Raw genomic sequence first — 25696 nt, forward strand, 5'->3', positions numbered from 1 at the left:
GACTTCTCACTTCCCCAAAAAAGGGATTTGGCATTAGCCAGCCAGACATTCCTGAAGCAGCCTAAGTCACAGACGTTATTCAGGACAACAACGAAAACCAGAGACCTATCCTTCCAAAACAGAAAAAATGGAAGGTGATAAATTACTCATTACTGGAATAAATTCTCCAGAAATGCAAAACCCTAGCAACGTTTCAGTGACCTTTTAATGAAAAGGTGTAATTTAAGGATATCGTTAAAAACAAAAACATCTTTTGCCTGTGGAAAAAAGATACTTTATAGATTACTGGAAAAAGAGAATGACAATGATCTATCACGCTCATAATTATCTCCACAGATAAACAGTGCTTCCCCTAAAAACTGTTTGTCCAGGTGAAATCTTTACTACCTATTTATTTTAAAGGAGTAACTTCAGAGAATGAGTAAGATATGTATTTACAGATATGTAAAGTTTACCATGTAATCTGAATTTCTCTTTTGTTTAAATATGCATTAGTAATTTTTCTAGGGACCTTTTGTAATGGACTACAAATACTGCCTATTAGAAGAGCAAAAAACACATTCCAGAATGTCTAGAAGGATTCTTCAGGTTATTTTATAAACCTCTAAATGAGCTGTTTCTACTGTACTGAAAATAAAGCATTGACAACAGCCCATTGATAACAGCCATTAACTAGAGCCACACAGGGCTCTAGTAAGTAAAATAACGTTGAATACATTAACGCCAAGTGCCCAACCATTTATATAAATTGTCTTATCCAGAAGCTTTCAGTAAGTTACATTCTCCTTACTGAAAGTTGAGGATGGTACCATTCATATTCCTCCTTCTTCCTAATTCTATGTAGTTAAGCTTCAAACAAGCCAATAACGGAGTGACTTGACCACCATGGTCCATTTGTGAAACGGAAAAAGCAGCCTTTACCAAAAAAAAAAAAAAAAAAAAAAGAAAAGAAAAGAAAGAAAAGGAGAAAAAGAAAAAAGAAAAAAGAAAAAAGTACTGTATCAGATATAAAATAAAGCTACCATGCTGTATCTATTAACAATTATTTGCTATCACTCATAAGAATCCTCTGAAAACTATCTCTGTTGCTTTGAAATACTGTACCACAAATGAACAAGGGATGGAAATAGAGCCCCATTCAATCTCTACTATCATATTAAAGAAGGACCTTACACACACCACAGTGACCTCTCAACAGGTCAATCCTGCATTTCCCATTTGCAATTCAAACCCAAGACTGGAGCAGACCAAGGGCAAAATGGGCTCTTGATTATATTTAAGAGGTCACCATTGCTATGCAGAGTTGTAGGAAGCAGACCTCTAGCTTTATTGCATTTTTAAATTCTATCTTGTACAGAAGCTGCTCATATTTGGCAGTGAAAACTGGAAAAGGGATGTTTATATTTGACTTTTCCTTACCAGTGGCTTGCATATTTTTTGTATTAATAATGGAAAATAATATGTTAAAATGCAGTGGATAGTAAATTCAGTTTAAAAACAACCTTAGGTTATCCTTAGAAGATGAAAGACTAGCATCACAAATTTGGCAAAAATTATTCAACGATGCTACAATTTCAAACAGTTAACACTTGCACATACTAGTAAGTAAATACATGAAAAATACAATGTTCTCACATGAAAATTGGTGAGGATGCACTAATAGACTTGCCAACAGAGCAGCACAGACATTTAGATTAAAAATAATATGAGGGTGGTCAAAACAATTTTTGCTATTTGTATCACTTTAAACAGAGCGATACGGCATTTTAGAATTCTCTTCCTACCTTGCATTCGAACTGGAGAAAAGGATGGGATAACAGACTTAATGAAGAAAGGAGAGGTACAGCAGGATGTGTCAACTGCTCATAGAAATCTTTTAAGCTCTTCTGAAAGCGTATGTTGAACAATCATGTTTAACCACCTTACAGAAATGCCACATAAAGAAGACAAAACAAAATGGGGCCATTTATCTGTAAATGTTATGTGTGTTTTTTAAAAAGAATGCTTGCTGCTTGAAAGACTGGAAAGACAACAATAATAATAATAAAACGAAGCAATGAATGAATGAGATGTTTCTTAGCCTTTCATACAAATGTCACAGAATAGTGTACAATTATATTAGCACTTAAAATACCGGAAAACAATCTGGTCATTTTACACAGCTCCAACTGCTTTAGAAATGCACATGAGAAGGCCAAACATTTTATTATTCATGAAGGTTATGTCCAGAAGTGAAACACATGGAATTACATAAAAAATTCCATGTACAAGAAAACTGCTTCATGTTTCTAAGATTTTCATATTACACCTAAAGTGGCCACACAAAGTAGTAAGTGTAATCAAATAAAAGAGCATTAAAAGCATCTGAAGCAACTTATCTTTCTCAAAAACCTCTAGCAATCTGCTAGAGTATTTCGGGAGTGAACGGCATTTGGATTGTACACACAGGTAATTTCATGAGTTCATAACCCAGCTGCAGAATAATCCCTTTGTATTAACACTTTGTTGACATGTTCAGGCAGATTTCTGATTGCGCCTCAGGAATACATTTCCAGCGTTATCTTAAGATAATGGTTTCAAAATTTAGAGAAGAAATTTACTGAGATAGCACAGATTAAAAGAACCCCAAACTATTATGCAACAAATTGAATACAAATTTCTGATAAGAACTTCAATTCTATTAGCAAGTTAGTTCTCTTGTTTTCCCAAAAGACTCTAATAGCTCTGTTCCATAGAATAAGTAGAATATCTGAAATAAACCTAGGGCAGAATTTGGTATGTATGAGTATGATCATGCCTCTGGCTTAAAAGGAGCAGTTAGTATTGATAACACATCAGTCACACACAATTCAGCATTCTTGGAATTGCACTGTTTCCAAACAGAGACAGATTTGGAAAACAACAAACAGTTTCAGTATTTTTTTTTCTCCAATAACTCACATTTGAAATGAACACCAACTCTAATTTAATTCCCTTATGCCTAAACTTTGCAGTAGACACTGAGGAAACATATAAATCCTTTTCCCAATGAGTGACTGTTTTCCCTGAGAGATTACTGTAGAAATAACAACAATTTGCCATTTGCAAAAAGTTCACAGCCATTACTGTAGGAAAGATCTCCCAGTTCACATAAAGTCCCTTTCCACAATGCACCAGCACAAAAGACAGGAGAGGGACCGCTCCAAATTGAACACTCAATTTTCTGGCTTTTGTGAGTTTAAGTCAGAGCCTTAATGTATTTGAAGACAGTTTTTTTTGTCTGTGAATATTTATAACAGTGTGAAAAATCCAGGACAGCTGGTAATGCATTTTGAAGTGTGCTAACAACACTGTATCAAACAGCTTCCTATTGATCACATAATGCTTTTTGTGGCTAAGTATTTCATACATGGTGCTTATACATTTTGAATAAGAACTTCAAGTACCTTTTGCTTCAAGCGGTTTTTCACTTCTTTTATTCCCATTTTTGCATGATCTTTTGCCTGCATGAAAAATTAATTTAAGTTAAAATCTCCTTCTATTTCCAGCAGTGAGAACGCTTGATTTCAGTTCAAGATTCACCTTCTCTAGTTACTAAAAATGGCAAGGAAAAAATTGTAACAGGATACTGAAAGTGTATTAAAACAAATAGAAAGCTACAAAAAACCCCAAACAAACAAAAACCACCACCCCCCACACCCACATTCATTGCAAAAATGTTGTTTTCTCTGTTTTGATGCCATAGACATCTTTCATCTTTTTGCACTCCGAAAGTATTTATCTTTGCTGTAAGTTAAAAACCAACAGAAACATCAAGGCTGCAAACTTTCTCCCTGCAGTCCTCCGGACACCAGTTCCATTTAGCAGAGCTAATCTCAGCCTGCTCAGCTCTCTCGGGCTGGAGGACGGCAGGAGAAAATGAAAGTTTGAATAGTTATCTCAATGCTTTTTGTAGCGTTATTCCTAAAACTGAGTTGACGGGAAATCCTCGCTTGTTTCTATGCTGTTTTATCTTGCACAGTGAAACTGGCAGCCGTACATGATAACACAGCAACATACCAGCTGTTAGTTAACAGAACTGAAAACATTCTCATTTAAAGAATAACTCAGTAAGCTGGCCTCTAAATAAGCAGGTATAAGAAATCTCTAGGGAAAATTAATTGACATTTAGAAAAGATGGAAACAATTTGGAAAATGAGAGGATTCCCTTACTTCGATGAAGCTGCAAGCAGGGAAACCTGAGGTAACAATGATTTCCAGCAGAGTAATGATGAGATGGTAGAGCTGCTTAGTAAACCACATAGGCACCATTTCCCAGAAATAGTTCTATGTAATAAATAGAATTTATCATCTATACTTTCAAAAGAAATCACAAGTTCCCCTTCCCCTTTGCATTTCAATTATGTGTAAATTTCAAAATGGCTTTTCCATTTAAATTTGAAATTTAGATGAATGCATATTTTAAGTAATTTTCCGAGTCCAATAAAAATGAATTTAAGTGTTGAGTTTCATTTGAAAGGTTAAAACAGAATGGTAATTAGACTCTTATCTCAGTAGTAAGCCAGTACTTGATACTTACAAACTTATAGACAGTCTTCATGGCAGGGTTAGCCTTGGTCTTTACTGTATTTAAAATGGCTCCGCTTCCTTTCTGTAATTATAGTAACAATAGAATAAATTTTATCAAAGCGCTTTAAAGCAAACAGCAATCTAAAATCCACCATTCTTAACTTAAAATACCAAAGCACTAACTATGCTTATTAGCAGAGCTGAGTATTAAAATGGTAAATCTAAAGAAAAAGAATAGAAGTGAAAACATATTATACGTTTCTCTGGTTTTCCAGAGGAACCTCAATGTTTTTTTTAAATCAGCATTTTTCAAATGAAAAATGTCAGTACCTCCTAATATCAAGAGCCCTCACAAAACAGGCGCTCTGTTCTATGACTGTTCCACTCCCCTGTACATCACATTAAAATCCTAAGTGGGTTTGAGACAAAAGTATCCCACCAAATACTCAATGTCTTGGGCAGAAAATTCCGTTTCAGGAAAGCCTGAACATCCAATCTGGAGAAGTAAGATCCTTTTTTATTTTACTTTTCATGATCCCACAGTACTATTTATCAAAAGCATGCTGCCTTTTTAAGATTTAAGTAGTCGATAAAGGGGTAAATTGAGGGAAAATGAAATCTAACAACAGTCATAAACATTAATTCTAGAAAGCTGAATTGCATGTGGTGAACATAATAAAAGTCATAAGACAGTAATATGTCAGCCAGAATCACCCGTTAGTCTGGTCAGTGTTTTACACATCTTCCGCACACCACTGACTATTGCCGCACTGCACCTTATTTGATAAGGAGATGGGTAAAATCCAAGGAATAAAATCTTCGATAGTTTTGTATTTTCTTATTTCAGTTCAAAATTATATTTCCAGAGATCAGATGCAATCATACGCAAACAGTTTTAAGATTTACTACTTCTGTTGCTACATGACAACTAATCTTGAACAAAAATTATAAACTGTTGAATTTAATTACAAGTATTTTTATATTCACTCTCAGCCATTCCCCTTTCTTATCATTTTAAAACTTGCCATCCTTCATATTTATATATATAATATTAAGTATATATATTTACCTATTTAACAGTATGATGGGAATGTTTGCATTACTGTTATAAAATATGTTTAATTCAAAATTATCAAGTTAATATTGAGCCCAGCATTTTGTGTAAGGAACATGATTTCATTCATAACCACGAAAATAGGCAAACGGAATGCTGCAAACTCAATTCTGTCAGAAAACAATTCAGTCTTTCCTACTGATTTGTACCCATAATCCAGAAACACATTACTTTTTAATATATCACATTTTATGCATCAAAGGACAGTTTTAAAATCAGCTGTCAATTGTCAGCTATAATAATGTACTCTCTAAAAGTATGAAAATTTTTAATGTATACAACTAGAGCACTAAACCAAAGAGATACAAATCCCATCCCAAACAGTGCTGTCCCCATTCAGCACTTCACACCGTTTAGCTTTATAAAGAGCTCTTTGGTGTGGCACTATTCCCTTTTCTGTTCTCTTAAAAGAAAATAAAATCCACATTATTTTCTAAAATGACAGTAACTGATTTCCAGCTGCCTCCAGGACATTAGAAGTGGGTTTCAAAAACTTGTTAATTCCCATGGTGATTTTTTCTAAACTGTATTTTTTTCTTCTGTTCTTTATGTCGTCCGAAGAGCGCATTAGTTTCTCACGACTAAACTCGGGTTGGTCACAAGTGACCGCTGCAGGCAGCGGGTCAGTCATGCTCACGAGGACAGAGGTTCAACAGCCACCCGGAACTGTACAATGGACCAGTAAGAATCAGAACGTCTGTTGGGAGAATGTTGTGTTCTTACCCTTACTGTGGAGAGCCACTGGTGGTACAACTTGTCACTACCTAAAGAGAATCACAAAAACAAACAAATTGTAACTCTCTACCAACAGAAAACACGCTAGAAATGTGAAGTGTTAGCACTCGGTGCACAGACACAAAACAGGACAACCATCCTTTTCTTTTAATGCATTTGAAACACAGTAACAAAAATTTATGAGATACCTACAATTTCTGTTTTACTTGCTAAGAGGCATTCCTATTTTATCTGGGTTTGTCCTTCAGACATTTGAGAACACTGAGATTTTTTTTTTATTTTTTATGATCGCTAAAAGAAATTTGAGGTGGTTCTGGGTAAAGCCAAGGTTTTTCAGTATCCTCCATTACAAGAACTCTTTTAGTTGTACTTTAGCCAAGTGGCAAAGCTGAGGATTTGTAAGGCTGAACAGGCTTTATTCACACTACAGTGCATTACCCAAAGTTCTGGACAGAGGGAAGAACAAAAATTTAAGACACTGCATCCTACAGGAATCATTGCAGCCTCAGCTATTTAGGTGAGTCCCCACAGTGATCCATGACATCATGATGGCCCACAAAGAGTAAGTCAAGAACAGTGTCTGAAATTAAAATACTGTATTTCTTACCTGCATATTCCCCCATATTTATCTCTTCTTCAAACACATCACTGAAGCCCTCTCCAGAATTAAGAAGATCCAGGCGGCCATCAATGAACTACATCAGCATTAAAAGAAAGTGTAACCAAATCAACCATCCCATCCCTTACCTTTTCACAGAAAGACTTTATTTTGCATTTGCTAGAATAACCTCAATGGTATTATTGGGAAGGCACTCTAAATAGAATGAAAATACATCCAAAACTGGCAAAATGTTTGCCATTTACCATGGCAAAAGTGTGTGCTGCTTCACTAAAAAAACCAGCATTCATGTGTTTGTCTTTACATATATGTTTTCAGCTTCCCCTGAAGCAGCAATATCACATTTAGTAGTGGTATGCCTTCTGTTCAAAGTTTACGGGAGCTATATATTGGGTTTAGGTACGCTCAAAGCAAAACTGAGCACAGAGACCTTTAGGGGGAAAACCCATTACACCTCTTAAAATACAGAAAGCCTTATCACCCGAATCAGAGAAAAGCCAGCGAGCAGGAATTAAGGTGCTGCACTACATGAATTTTCCTCATTCTGTTGCTGACAGACTAAGGAATATAGGAACAGCCCTCAAAAACCCCAGTTGTGTTGTTAAAGAATCTGCTTCTCCATTACAGCAATTAAGCCAGTACCTGCTTGAAGAGCTGGAGCTGAATGGCATTCTGAAGGAACTGCCTCATGACAGCCGAACGATGGGACACGAACGTTTCTTCACAAAAAGTGATGGGTTCACCCTGTAGAGTTCAGAGCATTAAACACTGAAAAAACTTTGTTTGAATCCATTTGAATTCACCGTCTCCATTTTATCTTCCCACGTCCATATCTTCCAAAACACACAGACCAATAAGGTAGGTCTTAAACAACATTCAGTAAACTGTAGTTTATTCCCAGGTTTCAATCATGTGACTGAGAAACAGGCTGGAAACTGGCAAATTGTGTATCAATAACACAAAGTCACCTCAATTTCGTATATTCTGCTTATCTGCCTCAGCTGACCCAGCCAGTCCCCCTGCACAAAGGCATCAGGAATGTCTGCTCTGTTCTCTCCACAGTCAGAAAGATTAGACTTTCATATATTGAATGAGTGAAATTTCCCTTTTTCACAACCTCGTTGGCAAAAGACATAAATTGTGTTGCAGCTCTACTTTTATCTTATTTTAATGAGTTATCTTAATGCTGAAGTCTGCTATGTATCTGCCATAAGGGCACAAATTTCCTCCACGCTTAAATCTACAAATAAGCAATGTAGCAAGCAAATATATTTATTGAATTAAAAACAAGAAAGTAATGAAGAATGATAAAATTATACTGATGTATAATTAATATGGAGGCTTCTTCATAATAATATTAAAATATATTAGGACTCTTAATCTGTTGAGTGTTTAAAATCAACATTAGATAGCAAAAAACCTTAAAGCACTCCCCTTAAAAGGGTGGTATCATTCCATTTCTGAGAGCTTTTTAGATTGGTCACCAGAGGAAGGTTTAGCTTTCATTTAAGCCTCACTTACAAACCACTTCAAAGGAAACAAGCAACACTTCCTACAATCTACGAGAACCCAAAATTTCTCCTCTGGCCAGAGTATGAGCATTGTGGAAAGAAGGATGCCCTGCCAAGGAGCGGCTTCCTCTGCTGTGCTGTGCGTCCCGCACACCGGCCCAGCCAGGCACCGCTCCTCCAAACACACCCAGCCCAGCAGAATTACCACACTAACACACCTCCTTCCCCAAGTACTAATGATTGACTTTGTTCATTAGGTTGATTAGACCTTTTGACTTCTTAAGAGACAATTCAGGCTCAACTGCTGCTAGATGATAGCAAAAACTTTAATCATCAAGGTCAAGCGTGAGCTTTTCAGCTCAGAACGCATTAGTACCTTCCATCCTCCCTGACCTCCAGGAGGGTGCACACGCTGTTGCTAACCCCCATCCACAGCTTCATTACAAAAAGACAAGATGGACAATAACACCATTTTCTTGACAGATGTAGTTAACTGTAAATTATAAAGCTAATCGGCTCTGCTTTTACTGACAGATGACATTATACATGAGGGGACATGTTAAGAACTGCAGGTATTCTGTGAAACGAATGGTCTTGCTCACATGTAAAACAATGATAATGCCTTGTCCCCATAAACCCATCAACTCCTAAACTTCCCTTTTCCAACAATTAGTATTTAGGCCTTGATTCATCAGCACCTTAAGCATCCATTATTTCTCTCTCCAACTATAAACGCGTAACAGGAGCTAAGGTATGGCATTGCAAATGCTCTAAACGTGTGCACAATGCCACTCTGTGAGGAATCTGATCTGTGGTATTAGGTGTTTCACATATATTTCAAGACTGGATGACAAAATTATTTTTAATACAGAAATTTACACATTTCAAAGACATTTAATCTGCAATGCTAACGCAAGAGAAGTAACTTTCCAATATAAGACTAAGAATCCCAGATGCACTGAAAAAATAGGTGCCCTTTCTTTATGCTTTTGCAAATCTCCCTTTATATGAATATTTTATATTCACATGGCACAATGCAGTTCATCAGGGCAGTGCTGCTATCTCACGACCCCTTAAAAAGCTGAAAAGTTTCAGCCCACATCTGAACTGTTGCCAGCTCTATTTTAAAACTGGAATCCTGTTACATTCTAAAATAACATTTTAAAGTACTTAAGGTAGCAAGTGAAAAATAAAGGAGTCTAGGACTTATTTCAAACTGTTCTAGAGTTTTGGGAAACCTGCTGTTCTATTTTAAGAAGCCATAATGCAAATTGAAAGATAAACCCTGATTTTGATTAGCTGTGCCGTAAAAAATTTCACCCTGATCCCCCATCTCCCAAGGAAATAACTTTTCTTCAGAAAGAAAAACTTTCTTTGAGTGGGGGGTCCAGGACCTTGTGCAGACAGTTACTGCCAGCGAGAGAAGTATTGTATCTGAGTTGTCTGACTTGTCTGCAGACAGCCCAGCTAACCAGCGACGGCGATAACTTTCACAGGGAACAGAAAGGATTAAAACTGTACGGGACAGAAGACAGCAAAGGGTAGAGAAGGACTTGGAGGCAGGGACAGAGGCAAACCCCAATGATGCCTCAGCACCTGTGTGTCTTTCCAGGAGTAACTCATGGAAGTCTAACTATTCCCACCCCTGCAAGAGCTGCGACACCAAAGTGCGCATCTGGACACTGGGGCTTTGGAGCCAGCATGTGACTGCCAGAGAAAACAGTAAGATAATACAGACAGGGTTCAAATTAGGTCAACAGTGAGAGTCTCTTGCACAAGCAAAGATTTCACAAAACTTGATTCTAAGGGTAAAAAAAATAACCCAACAACCCAAAGCTGAAGACTTTTGTTTAGACAACCCTAAAAGTTATGCCATGGGAGATACATGAAATCTCTTCTGCATCATCATGGTCAGCAGGTGGTGCAGGGTAATGAATTTTGTGCTGCTGGGTGCATGCCTTTAAACCACGTAGGTGCGCTTTCAAAGCCTCTCTAATAAATACACAAGCCATTAGAGCTGCTCTGTAAACCAGCCACGAAATGAAAAAATGTGGGTGGAATTTAAAGGTGCAGAACAAGATGACAATCTGACAGTCGACAAGCTGTAAGTCTGGTGTCAGTATATTCTGTGCAGCAAACCCCAAATATACAGCAAGAACAACGACATGCAAGAGATTCATATATCACTGTTTTATTACTTCCTAGATGTTGCAAATAACCACATCCTTTACTAAAATTGGTTATGTCGCAAATGATAAAGTAAAGCCAGTGGGGATATTCTAGGAATCATCATCCTTAATTCCACCCAGAATTGTAACGGAACTAAGATAGGAGAATGATCTCGCTGATCTGGATGTATGTGTCAGTGTCAGATACAACAGCAACCAAAGGCAAGCAACTGCTCTGCAGACCTTTCAAGAATTGTGATTACAATGCCAAGGAAAGATTAGCTCATCACAGCTGAAGAAGGATCATCAGTCAGCCAGCAGGATTCCATAAAGAAAATCTGAAATTGGTGACAGACACCTGATAGGACATTGGCTCGTTCAGCTTGCAATTGCAACGACAAATAACCTCCCCATAACCAGTACATACGTTCAGCACAAGAAAGCTCTTTGCATCTGCTTCAGTCATAATGGAATCAAGAAAGCATAGATCAAATACTCTGCATTAAGCAAATGATACCACAGCTTTATTAGCATTTCAAGATGCTGCTCAGGAACAAAGAAATCACGTGCACAGAGATTTGACCACACTTCTAAAGAAAACTAAATTAAGACTCTGTTCAAAAAGAGACTACCGGCTCTGATAAGCTAGTATTGCTAAGTGCAATCCTGAAAAGCATTTAAAAACATGTACTGACCAGCACAGACTGTACTGTCCAAACACTTACAGTCTCATATAAATGCCCATTTCCATTACCAGTCCAATTTCAGACTGTTTTTCATGGTCCACACTAGGGTATATAACCTCTGGTAGAGATACATCAAGAGTGAATATCCCTACCACTTTTTCTCTTTGTTTGTTTTTAATAGATTTACAATATCTATACTTTTTACAGATACTTTAAGATTTACAGTATCAAACAAAATGGGCCATTTCTCTAAATTCTCAACCCTTGCAATTGCTGGTGAACTGGAATTTCTGACGTGTCAGTCTTCTGCATGTGATCTGATAACTCCCGTAATAAGTTGTAATAACATCACTGAAGGAGAAATAAAAGGGAGAAAGGGGATTGCGAGCCAGTCAAATCACCGCCACCAATCGCAACACTTAATCGCATCAACATCCCCTTCAAAACACGTCAAAACTGGGCTTATCCCGGTGCTGTGGATGAGGGGTACAGGCAGATGCGCTGCACGGGCATTACCCCAACCAGGGCTCGGGAGCTTCTTTCACAGAACATTCCCTGACAGACGGGTCCCAGGAGGTGACAGACGTGTTCTGCAGAGCACAAAACAACTTAAACAACATGCTCCCCCAAACTCCTAACTTGGACATGACTAAATAGTCACAGAAGTGTTTTTTCTGATTGTACTACAAAGAAGTAGAACACAACTTGCACTAACAAATGAGAACAGGAAAAGCTTGCAAAAATGTAGAGTTGTTTGTCGTTACTGGTCATAACCCAGTTTTCTCACATAGATACTGGAAGTTAATAAATTTCAAAATTTTACCTTGTAAGCATTCTTAAAATTGTCACATAATTCCCTTTATAAAACTAGATGCCAACTGGAGCTCTGAGTTAAGACTGTAGGAAAAAAAACAGACTCATATGCATTCTTGACCAAAAACCAAACAAAAGTAAAGTGTCCTCAAAAAGAACATATATCTTTTTCCTACAACCACTGAAACCATCATTAATATTTACCAACAGGCTGCCAACTAGGATGAAGCAATTTAAACACACAACTCAACTCTAAATGTGAAATTATAATATACAGATATTCAGACTTCATCAAAATCTTTTTTAACACTGTAATTAAAACTGTGACCTGTGCTTCTTTTAGAACTCCAGTAATCCATGTATTATTGTAATGTGATGCATTATTAAGCTGTAGTCAATTTTAAAACATCCAAAATACCTTCAGATCAAAAAACCCTAGATGTATTAAAATTACTATGAAACTTTTGTAGAAAAAAAAAAGAGTAAGATTTATTTGCATTAAAACATTGTAAGAAAAATGGCTCAGATACTGAAAGATTCAGTGAAAGTTCAAACCAGACGGTAATATCCAACACCATTACAGGATCTGACAAACTTTGCACAAAACTAACTTCAAATTAAAGAGGAAACTAACGAAAAATGCATAACTGGAAAAAAATTCCATCACATAGCAATGTTTTTCCTTCTCCTTTCAAACCCTTTTAGTTTATTAGGATACCTGGCAGTTTCATGTTAGATCCAGTAAAATGACACATACTTGTATTCACAAATAATGAAACTGCCATAGAGCAAGCCATCCTTCCCAGGGTTTATCTGGCTAATTCAAGCCGTTGCCTGCCCCAGTTTCTGAATCGCCTACATCAGCCAGCCGTTTTCTATCCCTAAACAACTGATACAGCCTCCTGTCTCCAGAACTCAAGCAACAAACCTGGAAGATAATGTGCAAAGAAGCCAGCAAGAAAGCATTTAGGGCTAGGGGAAAAAAAAAAAAAAAAGAGAGAGAGAGAGAAAAAATATCACCATTTCACAGATCAAGAATAGAGGCATGAAAATAATAAGTAACTTGTACACGGTCACAAAAGTCTCTGGCAGAGCCAGGGAAAAGAACCGAAATTTCTTTAATCCCTGTTCAGTACCTTAAATACAAGGCTATTCTTCCTCTTCCTACTTGATATTGTGTCAATGCATGAGTGTAGGTGTTGAAAGACTAACAAAAGAAAAGTAATAGTATGGTATTATGAGCTGAGAAACCTAATCTTTATCAGATACAGCAAATCTCTATGATGCTGCCTGCACCAGGAACTCTCTCTTTGTCCTGAATATGCTTTAAATTACTGGTATAATGTGTACTGTATATTGTTCCACTCTTATATTTATTCCACAAAAACCCCTGTGGCCTGCATGCGATTTTATCATTAGCTGGCAAGGTAATTTCAGGGCCTAGTTCTGCAATCATTCCATGAGCAATACTCCCATTGAAGCCAGTATGTTCTGCATGCAAAGCAGCTACCAATTCAGGTTCCCTATAATAAAAAGGCCTTTTTCTATTTTAACTATTGTGGAACACTAGTGACAATACAAAAAAGGGAGAAAAATTACAGTGAGTTATGTGTAATTCTTTATGTGAGTTATTTTATACTACGACAAAATGTAAAAGTGTGCTTGGAAACACAATCTACACAAAGTATTTCCTCGGAGATAAATGACAAGCTTTTTTTTTTTGTTGTTTCACTTATTAAAACTCAATAAAATACAAAGTATTTCGTGAAAATATGGGAAAAAAAATCTCTGCAAAACCAAGAAATTATTGGCCAACATTTAAAAGTGGCCAATATGCCTACAGATCACAAATGTTAATATTTTGCTTTCTTTTGATTTCTTAAGATACGTGTAAAAAGCCAAAATTTATCTAAATCAATGAAGCTTCCAGGATTCACTCAAGTAAATAGATTGAAAATATGTTTTCATGCAAGATGTATACAACTTCTTTGTATCATGATCCCCAAAACCACATTGAATAAAACAGTTATGTTCAAGATGGAAATATTTAGATGCTAATATAGATACAGAAGGAGAATAAACTGGTTTTAACTTCACTAAAACAATGTGAGAGAAGCTTTAGTCATAAAGGTAGGTCATAAAATCCCACTCTCTTAGCTAAGTAACAAAATCCCTGTCTCTATAAATAAAATAGATATAATGGAATTGAACTTCAAATTTTCCCCGAGCTGGAACCATCTAGTCTCTGGTAGCTATACCAATGCACAAGATATAAAATAACACGATATGCAACGCCACCTCCTTCATATAATATCTGGCAAAGTAAATGCTATTACTATAGCAGAACTCACCGAGGTTTGATTTGTCATCACGTTATGCCACTTGATAATTTGGTGTGGAAGCCTCAACTATTGCCAGGAAAAAACACAGCTAGAAAAGAAGTCATTTTAGAGGAGGAATGTATCCTGTCCTCAGAGCGGCACCCACAGGCTCTGGATTAGGAACACTGGAAAAAGGCCTTTCTGCTCGATTCATGTAATGGTCTCTGGGGAAGCCTAAGCGGTCAATGATGAATATATAAATGCATACACCCATATGCTTCCCATGGTTATTTGCATGGTTATTTATCATATATGTGGGATTATAAATCAGTAACTTATGTCACTAGACTCTTAAAGATGCAACAGCATCCATTCCTGGAAACAACAGGAACTTGCCCCACCACAGACACTTTATACTGCTCCTTACAGATCATTAGTTTATTATATCTCTGCACAAACAACTTCTGGGAAAGAACTAAGAAATCAAGTCCATAACCGCTGAAGGTGCTTCTCCTCACAGGGGAAAAACAGCTAAGTAAACCATTTCCCTTTTAAAATAAATGAGAACTCTTCATTCTCCCTTTACCATTTATTCATTCTTTATTGTCAGAGACAGGCTCAGATTTTACCGCGTGAGAGGGCAAGGCAGAGAAAAAGCCACATTAGTATAATCACAAAAACTGCTATTTTTCAATTACTTTTAACGGAGCTCCTCAATCGTTGGCATTAAATGAAGCCCCTTCCCCCATCTTGCAATCGGTTGAGGATCCTGACAATTAGAAAGTATCATTTCTTATAAGTTAGGTTTGATTTTTATTTGGCCAGGCTCTCCTCTACAACATCTCATTTCTTTTAGTTTTTATTCAAACCCTTTAAAAAAAAAAAAAAAAAAAAGAAAAAAGAAACCCCGCCTCTGAGAAACTTGAGAATGCTGGATCTTGCGTTTATTGCAAGAGACATGATCTCAGTCCCCAATTCCTTCCTGATATATTCATAAAGAGAAAGTTGCATCCGGTGTGAGGATGAAAAAAAAGCAGGTTTTTCCTTTCACCACTTCCCCCACAGGTTGTGCTCAGTCCATGATGAAGCAGCCAAAGGGATTTGTTCTGCATTCCTGCAGACCTACAGCTCGCACACACCGGAGCCCAGCTTTGCAGCAAGTGTAATTATTTAGTGTTTGGCCGCATGACTCCTCCCAGCTCCCATTATATCAGCTACACATTTCTCACACGGAAACCACGCAAAATTTCTGAACTCCATCGTGGGGGGGGAAATGCCATCTAATTAGACCACATGTGCAGAGAAGCATCTGGCTGGGAGCGCAGCAGTTTACCCGGTTCCTGGAGTTGTCGTGGAGACAAGCGCAGGAGCCGCTCGGAGCCTGGACGCGGGGGCACGGCTCCAGATGCACTTCTAACGCGTTCTGACAGAGAGCAGATGGGCAGAGATCCGCTGGGCCACAAGTGCCAGCTCTGCTCCCCTCCGGCCCCACGCGCCCTCCGTGATGATTCTTATCTTGTAAAAGTCCTTCTCATCTGCCCTGGAACCTCAGGCTCTCTCACCTCGGAAACAGAACTGAACCTGCCAAGATTTCAATCAGAAGAATCCGCAAACTTCAATCCCTTTTATGTAAGAGTTATAAGGAGCACTAACAACTGACAAAACATTATCCAAATATTTGAAAAAAAAAAAAAAAATCACTCGGTTTGATGCTTTCTTTTGGCATTCGATTCAAATTGCATGCATGGAAAAATGCACATGAATTTCTGTGATTCACATGGTGCATTATTACATCTTGGCTGGTAAGATGGCTTGATGCTGTTTTAATTTATTAATAAAATAAAACAAACTTCTCTCTACGTATTCATAAGAATTGCTAACAATAATGTCTATTATTGCAATGACCTCACAGCTTTGAGACACTATTTTCAGTTTCTTAATATTCTTTCAACTGTATGTATAAATATACATTTTCTGTTCCAAATTCTGTTTTAACTTTAAAGTTGTAGTTCAAATTAGCTCAGCACTCTGCTAAGAACATCTTCAAGGGAAACAAAGTTGACTAAATTGTTGCAATGTCTCAACTTTGGACTTTTCCAATTTGGGGTTTTGTTTTGTTTTTTTTTTTTTTTTTTCCAACTCTTTGGTTGGAGAGCCCTACCACTCTACACAGGCTGGGAAGGCGCCTGGCAGGAGGCACGCCACCTTCTATTCATCTTAAAAGATGCATTTCCAGGGGAAAAAAAAAAATAATTCCTTGGCTCAAACTGCCTCAGAAAGAACCACAACTTGTGCCTGCAGCTGCCCAAGATTTTCTCTGCGACTGCTTTGCCCACCACCACGAGGGGCCAGAAGCAGGGAAAGCCCCGTAAATAACCACAGAAAGGCAGTAAAGAAAACACTCGCCACCCCAGCGCTTCTTCCTCAAGGAAGCTGACCGCTCCGCAGACCGGCATGACATCCTCCCCAGTGCCACCCAGCACCCACATCACCCATGCTGGCTATTCTCACAACGGGCATTTCCCGCTGAAAGTCCAAGCAAGCTGGCTGCTGTGGAAAAAGTTACTAAATAACCAACAAAGTATTTGCACCGAGAAATGAGCATTTCCAACTTTCCCCATTAAAAACTAGAATAAGCACAGACTTGAGCTGCCTTTTGAGCTAATTTGATAAATGTACACACACGTTTGCTCCATGTGGGCACAATCGCTCTGACCCAAATGCACATGCAGAAAGTGTTACGTAGCTATTTTAGCATTTAAACAGATGAACAATAAAACGTTATCAAATGTCAAGAAATTTAAACACTAGAATGTAGTAGGTGTTTACCAATAATTGCTATAGCTAAGAATCACACCAGATTGCTTCATTAGCTTAGTTATTGTCTGCTGCATTGATTACTACATGGGTATTTTTCCCGTATTTTAAGTTTAGCAGTAAAATATCACATTGCTCCAAACGCAAAAGTTGCTCATTTAATGAATGAAACTTGCCTAACAGTGTTCTTAGTTCTGGAAATGCAATATTTGACATTCAACAGCAATTTAAACTAATTTTTCAGGGTTAAACAACATACTCGGGAACTTTTAAAAACATTTTTGTCACACAACACACCCGACATTACTAAGGATAAAATTTTCAAGTGCTTAGGCTTATGTCCTGTATAAATACTTTCAAAGCTTAAAAACAATTCCTAAGGTGCTAAAGAGTTAATACCTTGTACTGTGGTCACTGTAAATAAGCACAATTTCAGCTAAGCAATATTGCTGTCAGAGACACAAGGCTTTGCAGGTGTGGGCAATAATTAAAGGTTTCAGCACATCTACCTGGGTGAAGTATTTTTGCCTCCTATTCCAAGGAGGAAGCCCTCTCTGTGGAGAGCAGAAGAGCTCATTAATGAGGCTAATTAGGTGTAAAGGGGGTAGAGTCTGGCATCAGCTGCAGCTTATAGTAGCTAATCATTAAGCTCTGTAATCTCTACCCCAGAACAGCAGATGATCATGTTCCTGGGTGACTGATGTTGCTAAGAAAATTTCCAGCACCTGAGTACCTGACCAAATACTTTTTGGTGAGGCTAAAAATTCCCTTAACCCTCCACATGCCAGACAGTGGAGTTCACATCATTTCTTCCACTCTTCAGGATTCTAACATGGATATCCAAAGAGATCTGAACTTGGCGTCAGGTCTATAACGTGACTTATCTCAGAATTAAAAAAAATAATCAATGCCATCAACAGTGTATGGAAAGGAAGGCCAGTAATAATGGCTGGTGGGGCAACACGCAGGAAGAATACAGACAGGAGCAATAATTCCGGCAAAAGAGTGAGCACATACCACTCCTAAAGGTTTGTGAGTTCTCCTTGTCATTTCTTTGCATAAAGTAGTGAGGATAGTTACAATACCACAGGGATGAAAGCCTTGTTAATAAATATGTAAAATAAGGATTTCATTGTACTCATCTAATTTGAAATGAGAAGAAGGACATAATTTCCATGGAGAGAGAATACATGAAAGCAGAGCTCAGTCTGGAACTTGTTTTGTAAAATGAATTGCAAGAACGGCAAACCATTCCAGCACCTCAACAGGAATGTTTGAGCTGATCAGGCAGAACAGACCCTTTACTGACAACCTGCTATTGTCCTTTTTTCCCCCCTTCCAAGTGAAGTAGCAGATTTGAACAAAAAAAAAGATTTAGATTAAATTCAAATTCAACAAGAAATAGAATATTTTTCTACTGCAATTATTTTACTGCCCGATGGTATGGTTTGTGGTAGATTCTTGAATTACTCATGAATGAACACTGAAGCAAAATCTCTTAAGCACCTTAGTTATAACTCTTAAATTAATAAAACTGGTACATTTTAAAAGGTGCATTTTCATACTGACCAAGAAACCAAGCTGCAATTTTGTATAGGTCACCAGATTGCAAACATGATTAAATCAGCGTATTTAGCTGATCCTTATTGTTACTGGAATGAAAAACACACCTCTGTTTCTGTTTACTAACTGGAATGTTTACGAATTAAAAAGAAAAATGCCTTGCAAAACCAGAAAGATGAGCAAGTACCACTGAGGCAATACAGGCTCAAGTGTATTTAACACAAACTCTCATCTCCCTGTTACCTGTGGACTTGGAGACGCACAGATTAAATAACGTGAGCTGCTCGAGGTGGCACTGGCTCTCGTTATAATCAGGGATATGGATGCACACGTCAAGATAAACCACACGGGTAATCCAAGACTCCTCTTCACAGGAACAGAAAAAAATCTCCAATAATAACCAGCACCTTCTCTTACAACAATACAGAAGTCAGTTGAATTGGATGATAAAAATGCTCTGTAGCCAGCACCATATTATTTTTAGTAATTCTGCAGATATATCACAAGGACAAAACCACATTGGGTAATAAGGGTTTTTACAAAAGCCTTGAGATGAGCTCTGTTCCCCAGTACTGAACACACTGCAGCTTTCGCTTCTGCTACTCTACAATACGTGTGCATAAGGAGGTTTCAGACGGGTATAGAAAGTGCTCAATGCCAAAGGTATAGCACAGATTCTTGAACAGAAACATCATCTCAAAAACAAAACACTTCCGAATGTCTGAAATGAGATGGGATGGGAGAGCCTTGTCCACCCAGCGTCTGAAACAAGGTCTTCCTTTTTCTTTTCAAGTTACATAATTCTCTATAAACATCTAATTCCCAGTGCTTGATACCCAAATACGAGATAAAGAAAAAAATAGTGACAAGAGAAGAGTTGAAACCCCCAGTTTTAGAACACAAGGGCCATAACTGGTCACAGGAAGAGTCCCCCTGCCTGGTCTTCTGTCTCCATTGCAGTCTCAAGCAGATTCAGGAAAGATCAAGAAGGCAGAAAGACCGAATCTTCAGACTCTGTCAGACCGAGATCTTCATCTCAAGAAATCTACTGAGTCTGCTGTTGCTTTTGTATTAAATAAACCCAAACAGAGGCCTCTCTCGCCAATCTTCCCCCAAACCAAACAAACTTCCTCAGTACCACTTGATGAAGTGCTTGGCAGGATTACTGCCTCTCGTAAAGCGAACAGCTCCTTCTCCTTGACTTTGAAACTTTGCTGTTACAAACCTCACTTGATTTCCTGTGTTTTTTTTATACTGGAAGAGACAATGAGAAGTCTTGCCCTGTCCTCCTCCTTCCAACTGTCAGGGAGAGCTTTTCCTGAAAATAATGCTACAAAATTGTCTGACATTCACACTATCTCTAGTATTCAAACAAGCAGATTAGACATTTTACAGGGGAAAATGTGCAATGATGTCTGTAAGCAAGAGGTAAGTGTGCTTAGCAATTGGGGTAAGTACGTACAAGTGTCTGAATTAAACAGATTGAAGGGTAAAACAGAACTATATTGCGTTCTAGTCAATGGTAACAACTTTGTTTCCCTAAAGTCTAACTCACCTCCACAACCATGTATGTCCCAAGGTTGGTCTGCAGAGACAAGAAAAACTGTTCAGAGGAGTGATTCCAAGATTTGGCACTTTTTCTACATTGTTTTAATGCTCCTGACAAGTGCTCCATTGTCTCTTAGCCATGTACACACTTCATTTCAGTAATTAGCTGTCAGAGCAGGCCCAACAGCAACTTAGTATTGTCTGCTCAAATCGTATTAATGAAATGCAATCCACTCAAACGTCCTGGACGCGGATCTGTAATTGCGTTAAATAGAGAGGCTGGGGACATCAGCAAACTTCAGCTTCTGAACAGGGCATTACGATCAAGCGCATTAATCCATTACTTCTTAGGGATTTGACAACCAATTAATATTACAGGGCTTCCTATACAGCAATAAGGATTGACAAGATAACATTTTTTTTTTTTTAAGCATAAAAAGTGACTTTTCAGAGTCTGAGATATCAAAGTAAAAGCTGTGCATAACATTTGTGAATACAACTCCCCTAAAGGCAGAAGAGCAAGAACTGCAAGTTGCAGCATTGCAAAAGTAGATTTTGTATTTAAAGATTCAGCATCTGTATGTTGAAGCCTAAATGTAAAATACTCTGTGTATATACTACACTGAGCATAAGTAAAATTAAATAAAACCCAAGATCTTTATCAAATATATCAGTTTTTAACACTTCTTATATGACTACTAGAATCAACATTCCCAAAGAACATAAAAAGCAGGTGATTACTTCTGGTTGTAAACTGATACTGGTCAGTCAAGCCACTAGACCATTTTCTCCATTTTCTGTTTCATGCTCTCCCTCACCAAAGACTTTTCCAGTGAACAGAAGTTGGAAAAGATGAAAAACAAGAAACAAAAAAAACACATAAGTGAAATATCCTGTGGGTATAATAGTCTTTAGAAAACTTTCACGTCAGTTATGACTGCAAAATTGCTATTAAAATTTAATTAAAATTGAGCAAAATAAGCTATGACAAGATAATGGATGGGAAATGTAGCTTTAGGGCAGAGCGAGCATCTCTAGAACTCTGGCTAGATGCGATGCTTTATTTTTGGTTATGTTTGGCAACTATTCTTGAGATTTCTGAAACATCTTAATTATAATGATCTACGGAAATTCACAGAAAAGAACAGCACTGCATTTCAGTTATCTCAAGATCTGCAACATATGCCAAATAAGTAAGAGATTTTTGGGACTCCAGTACTATCTAGTCCTTAATTTCATCCATGTTCACACCCACATTGAAGAACACTTTTTCAATGTGTATAGGAAAAGGTATGATTAAGTGCCATTTGGAAAAGAACACACACTCCAAACACCAGCTTAAAATTCTCAAATGAGGGGACGCAACATATGTATGTTTTTAAAATTTTGATCAAGAAGTCCTCCCTATTAATTGGAAATCCACGGCCCCAAAACAATATACACTTATAGTTTCATAGATACATTTGAGGAAAATATTTATGTACCTGTTATAACTAAAAATTATTTACCTTAAGCATGAACTTCCTTGATTAGATTCAGCTTCTGTAACACCACTTTCTGAATACTGCTGGTTGGGTGCTTTTCATTACAGTTACGGCGTGGAGAAGGTACAAACACGGCAGCAAACAGCATCAGTCGTATCAAGCAGCAGAGACTGTAACTCATCTCTCATGATTTTGTTACCAGAGACTCAGCTGCCATTTAACATTTTTTTTAATTTTAGGCAAGAAACTAAGGTAAGCAACACCATTCCCATTCTTTGGCTGCCTTCAAGCATTAAGTATAAAATGTTTTTGTATATAAGAAGAAAGCATCTGTAGGTAAGTGTTCTTTATTTTTCATATATTCTTAGTGGAGAATATGTAATAAATTAGTAGTTGACAAATGGGGGATGAACTTTACCTATACAAGTACAGACGGATCCTGAAGAAAGGCAAACTAATCACATTTGTAATCCTTACAAATTGCTTTCTTTTTCACCATTAATCCCCTCTAAGAAAAAATATTCTAGAGATACAGATTTTAACTACTGCTTGGAGAGCTTCACCAAAAATATTCTTTGATATATCTTTCTTTTTACTGAACAGCAGGAGTAAGCAAAGTACATATATCATCTACAGCTTTTAGAGTGCATTCAGAGCAAACCCATGCCACCTTCATTTCCACAGCACTTTTAAGTATCTAGTATGTTCCTACCTCTGAGTAATACTTAATGCCGAAACGGATCCTTGAAGAGAGTAACGTCAATAACAAGTTGTACGCTTTTAGAATCAACAACAGATATGTATGTATATATATTACAGGCATATAGTTACTCACATGAGATCTGCTATAAAATTTATTATATAAATCACAAAACCAAATACTGCATCAGAAACTATTCAAAAGAGCTACACTTAGACACAAAAGTATCCTTTAAGGAGTTAAAATGTCCTCAACTACAAGTCAAGTTGAAACTTATTTAATTAGGTTCTGTATTTGAAAAAATGAAATAAATTCTTTCATTAACTAAACCAAACTCCCTTAAAGGCAACAATATGTTCCCTCTCTGTCAGGACAGAGCGCAATGAAATCTTTATTTTAATTGGGGTTAGCTAAGGGGCCATTTGGCTTCAGATGCTTTGTTTATCAGCCCTAAGCTTTACAGCTTAGCCAGTACTTGAAATATTTTACTACAGAATGATTTCATTAAAAAAAAAAAAAGAAATAAAAAAAATACACTCTTCCTTGTAGTTTTATAGTGAGATGATTTTAAATGTGCATTTTGAAAATTGGAAGTCCAAGTCAAAGGTGTCTCAAAAGAAAACACTGACTCCCTTTTGCATTATCATGCTATAGGTCTCCTTTATAAATGCCCTGTTTCTGCCTCATGCCCTTCCCTAAGCAACCCAGCAAAGAGGCAGCTGTGCAACAACGGGTCTCTCCGGGGCGATGGCTACGGTGACACAACTCAACACACCTCATTTTTGTATTTTGTCACAACCAAACTGCCTTTGTTGTGGACAGCGTTTCAGAACCCTTCACACTGCGTGGATTTCCATGTCACAACCAACTGGTGCTGCAGGAAAGACTCTGCAACGCATGAGACCGCAGAGACAAACCTTTCAAAAGAAAAATGCTTTATGTAAAACACATTCGAAGTCAGAGCGTGCTTTCCATTTTTTCTAAACAGCTTTTAACTTTCATATGAAAACCTTGGAGTCTTGGACCTGAAAAGCCTGGAGTTGATCAATTTAATTTTAAAACAAAGAAAATTAATTCTTGTTGAGGAGGTGACACATTTTTCCTGTAATAAACTAAATTACAAATATCAGACATCTTCAGTAATACAGTTTCTGAAAATATTACGGAAAACAGCTACCACAGGAATGGACAATGAACAGGAACTCTAGAAAAACAGCCCAACTTCATTGCAAACTCCAGCTAAAATGAATGAAATAATGCAGAAAAATTTCCTGCTCTATCATGAGGATCAAGCTTATTTATCCTTTATTAAACCTCCAACCCTTAGCAGTGTTCCTAAAACCAAAGGAAAAAGAAACAAGGAAAACTCCAAACCCAATTTCCACAAATAAAATATAGTAATTATGGTATTTTAATATTCTTTTTATTCCTGTGGTATCACTAAAATTTGATCTGTCAGATACTTGCTTTTTTCCTAAAACTAGAAAAACTATTTCATATAATTTCTAGTTGTCTTCTGGGGGATATTGGCACTAAGTTGCTAACAGTTTTATACATGTTATATAACACAGCACACTAAATACATTATGTAAGATAATAAAATACTATTGGCATAATTTTCATAAGTCCAGTTTAAGAATTTGGTTTTATTTTTAAAACAAACTTACTTATCTTTTGTTTTCAAAAACAAAAGCATTGCTGCCGAATCTGAAACAATAAAGCTTAATTCAAACATAACATTGAGTTCTGTGCCTCGTGTTTATGCTGCCTTAAAGAAAATACAACAATTTCAAATTAAATGTATTATTCATATTTTTTTAAATTTGTTTCTCCAGATATCTTTTTGCATATCTTCTCTGCACTGTTCCCTCCTGAGAACTGTAATAAAATGAGCTGCTTCTGCAACTTCTCAGCAGGTAGTTTGATTTGAGAGTAATCACAGTTTTCTTTACAATCTTTATATAATTTATGTCCTGATCATCTAACAAATAAGTAAAAGACTTAAATTGACATCAATATGTATACTTTTCTCTAACAATGCAAACTAATTGTATATCTCTAAACGAGAAAAATGTTTATTAAAAAAAAAAAAATCTAGTGAATATACCAGCTATTGAGTTCAAAGCAAAGACACCACATGTGTCTAAATAAATATCAAGGAAGTGTCAGAGGTAAATGAGGAGAGACCAGGTGAAGTGTGTGTGATGTGTTAATTGTATTCAAAAAAATAATAGAGCAAGACAGAGAAGCTGAACTTCCAATTATCATAATGGTACCTACTTCACAACACATTTTCAAACTTGAAAGAGACATTTTAAACCATAGGAATTCTGAGCAGAATACCTCCAGCTGTGTTCTGCATAAATCTTGCACGCTGTACATACACAGTTTATTTAAATACCAAGTAAAGTTATGACTTACAAAATGCATATTTCAGTCACAATAGAGTATCTGTCATTGCCAAAAGCTGCTGCTCAGTGAGTGAAAGGAACACAAAACAATGAATTAAATTAGAAAAAGATAAGAAAAGACAGAAGCTTTTCATTTGATGTTTTCCTAGGCTGAAGTAGTGTGTGTTTTAAAGAACAATGCATTAATCAGCCCTCTGCAGAGCTTACGTTTTTGTGCCCCCCAAAACAGAAGAAAGAAGAAGGTGGTCCTCAGTGTTAAATGAATTTTTGCCTACATAGCATTTTGGTCACGAGCCAGACTTTGTCTTCCACAAATGCTCTGCCCATACCAAACCCAACATATTTAGGAAAAAAAGTTGCCTGGTTCTCTGATGATACACAAGAGCCAAACCAGAAATGGGGCATAGTCCTTTCCCGAATTTCCCTTTCCAGAAGCCTTAAGTGAGTAAGAAGACGACAAATGCCCAGGCAGGCAGCATCCCTTCCCTCCCCAGGCCCGAGGAACCAAGGTGACAGCAAGCACGCTACTGAAGCGACATTCCCATGTGATTTTGCTAAGCCCGAGGGCAGTATCAGAATATCTCAATGTGACTGTGAAGAACAGTACAACTCTGGATGATAGCAGGTCTCCGACGCTGTCTGCCATGGAAAGCAATCA

General features: G+C 37.3%; 1 protein-coding gene across 8 annotated transcripts in view; it reads right to left on the reverse strand.

Moving 5' to 3' along the window:
• The window catches only part of DENND1A (DENN domain containing 1A), a 194068-nt gene that overhangs the window by 36485 nt on the left and 131887 nt on the right, over positions 1 to 25696 (reverse strand). For all 8 annotated transcript variants that reach the window (XM_074161422.1, XM_074161421.1, XM_074161420.1 and 5 more), the window contains 5 exons: positions 7659 to 7760; positions 7005 to 7092; positions 6386 to 6426; positions 4559 to 4630; positions 3426 to 3482 (listed from right to left, as the gene is read on the reverse strand). In XM_074161422.1, the coding sequence (XP_074017523.1) occupies positions 3426 to 3482; positions 4559 to 4630; positions 6386 to 6426; positions 7005 to 7092; positions 7659 to 7760 (360 nt within the window). The remainder of the gene's footprint in view (positions 1 to 3425; positions 3483 to 4558; positions 4631 to 6385; positions 6427 to 7004; positions 7093 to 7658; positions 7761 to 25696) is intronic.

Source organism: Numenius arquata, chromosome 19 (assembly GCF_964106895.1).
Source record: "Numenius arquata chromosome 19, bNumArq3.hap1.1, whole genome shotgun sequence".
In the NCBI taxonomy this organism is placed as follows: Eukaryota; Metazoa; Chordata; class Aves; order Charadriiformes; family Scolopacidae; genus Numenius; species Numenius arquata.